This window comes from Carassius carassius, chromosome 36 (genome assembly GCF_963082965.1).
Source record: "Carassius carassius chromosome 36, fCarCar2.1, whole genome shotgun sequence".
NCBI lineage: Eukaryota > Metazoa > Chordata > Actinopteri > Cypriniformes > Cyprinidae > Carassius > Carassius carassius.
The window spans coordinates 8,817,552-8,827,886 of NC_081790.1; the positions used below are offsets into that span (position 1 = coordinate 8,817,552).

Consider the following 10,335-nt stretch of genomic DNA (forward strand, 5'->3'; position numbering starts at 1 on the left):
TGATACAGTATGTGTTCAATGCTCTATGTGTGTGCACATGGGATGGGTTAAATGCAGAGCACAAATTCTGAGTATGGGTCACCATACTTGGCTGTATGTCACTTCACTTCACTTTATGGTCCAAATATGTTCAATTATTTTATACTGTCTAAAGTTTTATCATACTTTGCAGTCTTTCATGGCTCTGAGTTTCAGTATATATCCACTATATCCACAAACCAACCAAGACATCTGCACTCAGAAGTTCAGAAAATTCAAATTGATTCTTATTCTGAGAGAGAGTGAGAAAAAGGATTGGAGTTAAAAAAAGGGCTGTGTAAAGAATTTGTTTCATATTACAGCAGAATGTAGACACAGAGTACATTTAACACAGCAGCTATGTGACCCAACGGGTTTCATGATGCAAGGTGAGTTTAGAAAGAAAGGTCCCTCCCACATTTTGGAAACATGACAAATATTAAGACAGTCAGGTAATCTAAATCAAAAGCAGCAAGAGAAAATACAAGGCTCCAAATCAAAAATTAAACTTTTAAAATGGCTTTTCACCTTGGCATTTAAAACGTTAAAAGGAAAAAGTAGTGAAAATAAAATTATTGGATTGATTTGGCATGTGCATATTATTTTTCACAGCTATGTTTCCATTCCTTCTATTATCAGGTAACACAAATATTTCAATAAAATATTTTATCAGCAATTAAACTGACATTTTGTATAAAAGTGTGATGTGGAATTTCATTCCCTACGGATATTGCAGTAATTCATTTTTTATAACTTGGAGAATACAGTTATTAATATTGACCCATTTGGTCCTTCTTTCTGATTGAAAAATTATACTTGTCCTTAATAGGGTTTTTCATCTTCGCCTTGAGTGTTCCTCATCAGTATGTCTTTGTGAATGAGCCCAAGACTTGGGCAGAAGCTCAGAGATACTGTAGAGAGAAATAAACCGATCTGGTCACCATTGAAAATGACCAACAAACGGTTCAGATAATAGACACAGTGACTTTGATTTGGCCTGGATTGGACTCTACGATGACCTGAACAGTTGGAAATGGAACCTAGAGAACAGTGATTTCTTTAATATGGGAGAGAAAGACTTCAGGAACTGGAATAAGCCAGAACCAGACAATTCTGGAGGACAACATCTATGTGTGTATATGAATAATGGGTTATGGTATACATCACACTGTTCCTATAAAGAACATTTTATCTGCTATGATGGTAAGCACTTTAATTAATTATATAGAACAATAGGGAATAATGTAATTACATTTTATTACAGCTCTCATGAATACTCAATACTATATTTAAATGTTTAAGGAAGACAGGATGCCAGTGCAAGTTATGTTTGGGTTGAACAGTACAAAACCTGGACTGAAGCTTACTGCAGAGAATATCACACAGACCTCATCAGTATCAGAAATGAGATTGAAATTCAGAAAATCCAGGATATATTTCAGAATTATTATGCTTTGAATGCTTGGATTGGACTGTACAGAACCAGATCTTGGTCAGATCAGAGAAACTCTTCATTCAGTAACTGGAGGACAGGACAGCCAGATAATGCTGGAAACAGTCAATACTGCACTGCAGTGTCATTTAGTGAATCTGGAAGCTGGACAGATGAAAACTGCAACTTTGCATTACCTTTCATCTGCTACAGTGGTGAGTAAATGTCCATGTAGTAGCCAAAGTTGTCAACAATTTTAAATGCTAAAATTTGATACTTTCTCCACAGTGTCATCTTTGGGATCTTCCCATCAGTATCACTTTGTGTCTGAGTCTAAAACCTGGACTGAAGCTCAGAGATACTGCAGACAGAATTACTCTGATCTGGCCACCATTGATAACATGGAGGAAATGAACAGGCTGATTAACACAGTTAATGGGAGTTACAGTGGTTCAGCCTGGATTGGACTGTATGATGATGTGAACAGCTGGAGATGGACAATGATTTCTATCAGGAAGGAGAAAGAGATTTCGGAAACTTCTATCATGAACCAGACAACTATGGTGGGAATGAACTGTGTGTTTACATGCATTATGATGGAAACTGGTTTGATATGGCATGCGACAACATATGGCAAGCCGAATTGACTTTTATTCATTCGCAGGATATGTATTCTTGATATCAACAATTCAATTTTCACTAGTTAAAATGTTAATTCTTGATATCAACAATTCAATTTCCACTAGTAACAATTATAATTTTTGATATCAACAATTCAATTTCCACTAGTAACAATGTTAATTCTTGATATCAGGAATTATATTTCCACTAGTAACAATGTTAATTCTTGATATCAACAATTACATTTCCACTAGTAACAATGTTAATTCTTGATATCAGGAATTATATTTCAACTAGTAACAATGTTAATTCTTGATATCAATTATTTTTAACCTGGGAATGCCAATAGGCAAGCCAAATTAACTTTTATTAATTCGCAGGATATGTATTCTTGATATCAACAATTCAATTTTCAATAGTCAAAATGTTCATTCTTGATATCAGGAATTAGATTTCTACTAGTAACAACTGCTATTTTTGATATCAACAATTCAATTTCCACTAGTAACAATGTTAATTCTTGATATCAACAATTCAATTTTCACTAGTAACAATGTTAATTCTTGATATCAACAATTCAATTTTCACTAGTAACAATGTTAATTCTTGATATCAGGAATTGTATTTTTCACTAGTTAAATGTCACCATAGGCTTCCATTCAAATTTAATTGTTGATATCAAGAATTGCTTTCTTACTAGTTGAAATTCCGATTTCACATATCAGAAATACAATTCTTACTAGTAAAGACCTTTATTTTTGATATCAGTAATCACATGGTTACTAGTACCGACGTCAATTCTTGATATCAACAATTTAATTCTTGATATCAACAATTTAATTGTCACTAGTGACAATGTTCATTTCTGATATCATGAATGTGATTGTTACTAGTAAGAAAGCCATTTTAGATATCAGAAATTATATTGATATCAGAAATTATTTTTCAGATATCAAAAATAACAATTGTAACATGTTGAAATACATTTACTGATATCAAGAATTAACATTTCAACTAGTAACAACTAAATTGGTGATATCAAGAATTCACATTTTTACTAGTAACAAAGTAATTATTGATATCAACAAAGGCAGTTGATATCTGAAATTGTCCTTACAACTAGTGAAAATAGAATTACTGATATCTTAAATAACATTTTAACTAGTAAAAATACGTTTACAGATATGTAGAAATGCCATTTTTACATGTAAGAATAGCTATGGTAATGAGATCATGGATATTAATGAGATTTTCGACACTCCTCCTTTTTCAGCATTGGCCAAAGATGGCAGAAGAACATCCATGTGCAGAAACGGCTCCTCCTTTATTTATTTGTTTTGTCAGTGAAACTTGAAAATTATATTATGGCTGGATTCATTTAAAAACATTTTGTTAATTGTAAAAAAATAAATAAATAAAAATAAATTTATGCTGTTTCTTTTTATTGGCCAACAAGTCATTCACATAATTAAAGGAAAGTGAACAATGCATTTATTTAGTTTAAAAAATAACTTCATGTCGCTTTTTCAGGTGTTTATTTTTGGTTTTATTATACACTTTCTTCTAATACATCAAATAAAAAATACAACTAAAGGGAAAAAATGTATAACAGATAATAATGCAGATAATAATTTTTTTTTTTTTTGGAATATCGTTGGCTACATGAATGAGTCGTGTCCTTATAGGAATTATTTTTATATAATATGTTGTCCGGTTCTTGAAGCATCGGTGGACAAGAGGAATGGTAAATAAATGTAAATGTTACACTGTTATACAAGCTGCATACTCATTAGGCCTACTTTACATTGTAGCAAAGAGCCGTTTCTTCAGTATTGTCATATGAAAGGTATAACAAAATTTAGACAGAACGTGAGGAGCGTACTCAGAGCCAGCCAGTCCAACTGTCAGTTCAATATGTACTGTATCGCCTTTCATAAAGAGAACTACTTATTTATAATTATCAACAATCTGTACAGGTGTTCCAATGACAGCTTGAAGCGACACGTAGTGACGGCCGATTCGTGAACGAATCGTTCAATTTAACCGGCTCTTCTTAGTGAACCGGTTGAACCAGTTCACCAAATCGAACTGAATCGTTTGAAACGGTTCACGTCTCCAATAAGCATTAATCCACAAATTACTTAAGATGTTAACTTTTTTAAGGTGACTGACACTCACTCTGAGTCAGAATAAACCTATATCCCGGAGTAATTCATTTACTCAAACAGTACACTGACTGAACTGCTGTGTAGACCGAGCTGAAGATGAACACCGAGCCGAGCCAGATGACGAACGAACACGCCCACTGCTGGAGCAGTTCTCGTTCTCGAGTCAAGAGCCGGTTGCATCGGTGTTCGGATCACCAGTACACTGAACTGAGAATCGTTTCTGTCAGACGCGTCCGATTTGAGAACCAATGAACTGATGCTACTGCGCATGCGTGTAAAGTATTTCGGAAAGTGTGATAAAAGATCTATATACATTTTTATTATTATTATTATTATTATTAATTTATTTTTTTAAGATGAATGTTTCTAATCTGTATATTGTAGGTTATGAATAGGCCAGAGGGGGTTTCAGGGAAGTTGGACAATAATTAAGAACTCTAAAGACTCTATGTTTAATAGGAATAAGGGATGATTTATGAAATATGTGTACTGTATTTATAGTTAATGATGACACATTCACAAATTGAGTTTGTAGTAAACAGAACATGAACACGAGTAGAGCCGCTGATTATACTGAACTGCAGCACGTGCCGGTTAGAGTGATTCTCGTTCTCGAGTCAAGAACCGGTTGCATCGGTTTTCAGATCATCAGTACACTGAACCAAACCCGTTTCTTTCGGACGTGTCCGTTTTGAGAACAGAGGAGCTGATGATACTGCGCATGCGTGATTCAGCGTGAAGCCAACTGACTCACAGCGCGTCTGAACCGAACTGATTCTTTTGGTGATTGATTCTGAACTGATTCTGTGCTAATGTTATGAGCGCGGGTAAACCGAGGGCTTGAATGAAGGTGCAATCTGGCGAAACGTAAGTTCATTTCATTACAAATACATCGCAATGGTTTATGTATAGTGGTTTCTGCGCTGAGGACACCTAATTTATTTACTTTATATCTTCAAAACTTATATCCCCATATGCACATTATTGCTGTTACTGTATTGGGTGCGTTGTTGCATAACTTACTTGTAAACTGAATTTGATTTTGGCAGGCCTATTTGAATACAATGAATTATATTTACACTAAGTGAAAATCACATATTTTATTAGCAATAGATTCTATTTACACTTTTTATTAAATATGAGTATTTTCTTACAGTAATAGTTTGATGCTGCTCGTGCTACTTAATGCAAGTAGTGACCAATATGTGCACCTCATTATTGTTGTAGGCCACATTATAAATAATAATAACAATAATAACATATTGAGTGTAAATTATAATTTTTATTTACAAATGATTAAATGGACACCGCCCCTACAACTACCCCTAGCATTACACAATATCCACGTTATGTTCCACTTTTCGATAATATCGTAGAGTTTTATTGAAAATATATGCCTTTCGAGGTGATAGGGGACGTGAAAAGGTTGAAGAAAAAGCTCGGCAGAAGGCGGATTCGAACCCGGGTCTGTCGCCTCTATAAAAACGATTGCTTTATGCTCTACCATCTGCGCCACAGAAATCGATACTACAATCACGTCTTTTTGTATCTTTGACAAACACTACCACACGTTGGTAGGCGGAGTTAAATAGTCTCTGTCAAAATAAAATAAAAATAATTATTAAAAATAACCTACAGGAGCGTTTTATTTTCATGAGAGGGCAATCGAATGTGCCCATTCTCTTTTGGGCTCTTTATTTTGTCGTCTATCAGCAATAAACATTCATAAAGGGTTGCACTCATTCTTAAATTATGCACATATCCAAAAAGGAGTTCATTGATATGCACATATCCAAAAAGGAATTCATGATATCTAAAATAACAATTTTTACTAGTGAAAATGTAATTTTAACATGTAAGAATTAAGTTAAAGATATCAAGAATTATGTGTATTACTAGTTGTAATTTCATTTTTGATATGATAAACTTACTTCTGCGAGTGATGACGTCATTGTTCATATCAAGAATACCTGTTGTTACTAGTGGAAATGTAATTGTTGACATCAAGAATTCAATTATTGATATCAACAATTAAATTGTTGTTATCAAGAATTGCTTTCTTACTAGTTGAAATTCCGATTTCACATATCAGAAATACAATTCTTACTAGTAAAGACCTTTATTTTTGATATCAGTAATCACATGGTTACTAGTACCGACGTCAATTCTTGATATCAACAATTTAATTCTTGATATCAACAATTTAATTCTTGATATCAACAATTTAATTGTCACTAGTGACAATGTTCATTTCTGATATCATGAATGTGATTGTTACTAGTAAGAAAGCCATTTTAGATATCAGAAATTATATTGATATCAGAAATTATTTTTCAGATATCAAAAATAACAATTGTAACATGTTGAAATACATTTACTGATATCAAGAATTAACATTTCAACTAGTAACAACTAAATTGGTGATATCAAGAATTCACATTTTTACTAGTAACAAAGTAATTATTGATATCAACAAAGGCAGTTGATATCTGAAATTGTCCTTACAACTAGTGAAAATAGAATTACTGATATCTTAAATAACATTTTAACTAGTAAAAATACGTTTACAGATATGTAGAAATGCCATTTTTACATGTAAGAATAGCTATGGTAATGAGATCATGGATATTAATGAGATTTTCGACACTCCTCCTTTTTCAGCATTGGCCAAAGATGGCAGAAGAACATCCATGTGCAGAAACGGCTCCTTTATTTATTTGTTTTGTCAGTGAAACTTGAAAATTATATTATGGCTGGATTCATTTAAAAACATTTTGTTAATTGTAAAAAAATAAATAAATAAAAATAAATTTATGCTGTTTCTTTTTATTGGCCAACAAGTCATTCACATAATTAAAGGAAAGTGAACAATGCATTTATTTAGTTTAAAAAATAACTTCATGTCGCTTTTTCAGGTGTTTATTTTTGGTTTTATTATACACTTTCTTCTAATACATCAAATAAAAAATACAACTAAAGGGAAAAAATGTATAACAGATAATAATGCAGATAATAATTTTTTTTTTTTTTGGAATATCGTTGGCTACATGAATGAGTCGTGTCCTTATAGGAATTATTTTTATATAACATGTTGTCCGGTTCTTGAAGCATCGGTGGACAAGAGGAATGGTAAATAAATGTAAATGTTACACTGTTATACAAGCTGCATACTCATTAGGCCTACTTTACATTGTAGCAAAGAGCCGTTTCTTCAGTATTGTCATATGAAAGGTATAACAAAATTTAGACAGAACGTGAGGAGCGTACTCAGAGCCAGAATTCAATTATTGATATCAACAATTAAATTGTTGTTATCAAGAATTAAATTTTTGATATCAACAATTCACATGTTTAAATGTTAAAACGGCGCCAAAACTATTACAGATATCAAAATGCATTTGTTACTAGTTACAATTCTAAAATCACATATCAGCTTTGTATTTCTTACTAGTAGAAATATAAATTTTGATATCAACAATGACATTTTTACTAGTAAAAATGTGAATTCTTGATATCAACAATTTAGTTGTTACTAGTTGAAATTTTAATTCTTGATATCAAAAATGTAATTGTTACTAGTGACACTGTTCATTTCTGATATCTGAAAATGTATTTCTGATATCAACAATTGGGAGGGTAATTTCTGATATCTAAAATGGCTTTCTTACAAGTAACAATTACATTCATGATATCAGAAATGAACATTGTCACTAGTGACAATTAAATTGTTGATATCAAGAATTAAATTGTTGATATCAAGAATTAAATTGTTGATATCAAGAATTGACGTCGGTACTAGTAACCATGTGATTACTGATATCAAAAATAAATGTCTTTACTAGTAAGAATTATATTTCTGATCTGTGAAATCGGAATTTCAACTAGTAAGAAAGCAATTCTTGATATCAACAATTAAATTTGAATGGAAGCCTATGGTGACATTTAACTAGTGAAAATACAATTCCTGATATCAAGAATTAACATTGTTACTAGTGAAAATTGAATTGTTGATATCAAGAATTAACATTGTTACTAGTGAAAATTGAATTGTTGATATCAAGAATTAACATTGTTACTAGTGGAAATTGAATTGTTGATATCAAAAATTGCAGTTGTTACTAGTAGAAATCTAATTCCTGATATCAAGAATGAACATTTTGACTAGTGAAAATTGAATTGTTGATATCAAGAATACATATCCTGCGAATTAATAAAAGTTAATTTGGCTTGGCTATTGGCATTCCCAGGTTAAAAATAATTGATATCAAGAATTAACATTGTGACTAGTTGAAATATAATTCCTGATATCAAGAATTAACATTGTTACTAGTGGAAATTGAATTGTTGATATCAAAAATTATAATTGTTACTAGTGGAAATGTAATTGTTGATATCAAGAATTAACATTTTAACTAGTGAAAATTGAATTGTTGATATCAAGAATACATATCCTGCGAATGAATAAAAGTCAATTCGGCTTGCCATACTAAATGGTCTTTTTGTTTATTCTACAAGAATAACGCACACAAAAATTAATAAATTAATAAATCACTTTAAATCACATTTCAGCTCCAAGAAGAATTTATTAGACAAGGACTACCCAGCAACTTCACCATGCATTTGAGAAACTATCGTAAAACCAATGCATGAGAGGGAATAAAGAGCATTCCATTAAAAATGTGGGTTTCAATTTTTATTGATCTATTACTGAACTTATACATTTTGCATGTTCTTGCTACTGTTAACTGAAATTCTGCACTGTACATGATATTACAAAAAAGAAAAAATACTGCAATGATTTGCTAATTCACCCCTGAACATTGGGATAGACTCAAATATATTTCTGACCAGACAGGATAAGTGGTTTGGTAATTGGATAGATGGATGTTGACATGTTTATAAACTTATATGATAATCCAAACTTCATAATAAATCAGGTTTCCTATCTGTCGTTCACTATGAGTTATGTCTAACGACATATAGGGTCTAACTTAGGAGGCCAATCATTTTTGAGTTTAAGTGGATTTTGCATACCTGAGCCACTCCCTGTGCATACAGGTATAAATAGGTGACAGGTCCATCTACAGTACTCTTCAGATTTTTGCTTGTGGGTGGTTCATGCCTGCACTGCGTGCATAACCATGGCAATGCTGCAATCACGTCTCTCCTTTCTTAGGCCCCGTTTACACTAGTGCGTTTTCGTTTTAAAATGCATAACTTTTGCTACGGTTATGCCTATCGTTTATGCCCCTTTCACACGGGACGTCGGCGTCAATGCCTCTCATTACTTTGAATGGAGTGACGTCAAGCGTTGCCAAAATGAATTGTGGGTCCATCGCGTCACGTTGGTACCGTTGCTCACAGCAGACCTAATGATTGGCCTCCCAAGTGAGACCCTGTATGTTGTCGACAAAACGTCTCCATTCCCTCCATCAGGGAACAAGGGTTACGTATATAACCGAGACATTTTTTGCACTTCACAAATAAAAGAGAGTATGACTCCTAACCCTAAGGTTGTGGGTTTGAGTCCCGGGCTGGCAATACCACGACTTAGGCTCCCTTGAGCAAGGCACCGAACCCCCAACTGCTCCCCCAACTAAATGGCTGCCCACTGCTCCGGGTGTGTGTTGACAGTGTTTGTGTGTTCACTGATGTGTGTGTGTACTTTGGATGGGTTAAATGCAGAGCACAAATTCTGAGTATGGGTTACAGTACTTGGTTGTATGTCATGTCATGTCACGTCACGTCAAGACAGACACCTGACATGACTTAGAGATCATATGACACTTTCAGAATAAATGGGTCTGAAGGAAGTGTTACTGTATATGCAGGTGGCAGGAATAATATACTTCATGAGTTTTTTTTTCAAACGTTGCATATTTGTTTTATGGACAATGTGGTCATGGGGTATTTTATATTATATTATATTATTTGCAGGTTTATCATGCATTTTAATAAATAATCACAAAAATGTGTGTAAACATTTCATTTCTATCTATTGTATACATTTTTAGTACAAGTTTGGTGTAATGAATTAAACCTTGCTAATCATCGGGAAGAAGGAGGCGGGAACCGGCGGACAATCAAACAACATTT

The 10,335-nt window shown here is 33.0% G+C and overlaps 1 protein-coding gene across 1 annotated transcript; it reads left to right on the top strand.

The window, feature by feature from the left end:
* The first annotated feature begins 400 nt into the window (after positions 1-400).
* On the top strand, positions 401-2,097 carry LOC132116554 (macrophage mannose receptor 1). The gene is made up of 5 exons (XM_059525433.1): positions 401-407; positions 848-931; positions 988-1,221; positions 1,321-1,665; positions 1,739-2,097. Exons 1-5 carry the CDS (start codon positions 401-403, stop codon positions 2,095-2,097), a joined length of 1,029 nt encoding a protein of 342 aa, XP_059381416.1.
* The last annotated feature ends 8,238 nt before the right edge of the window (positions 2,098-10,335 follow it).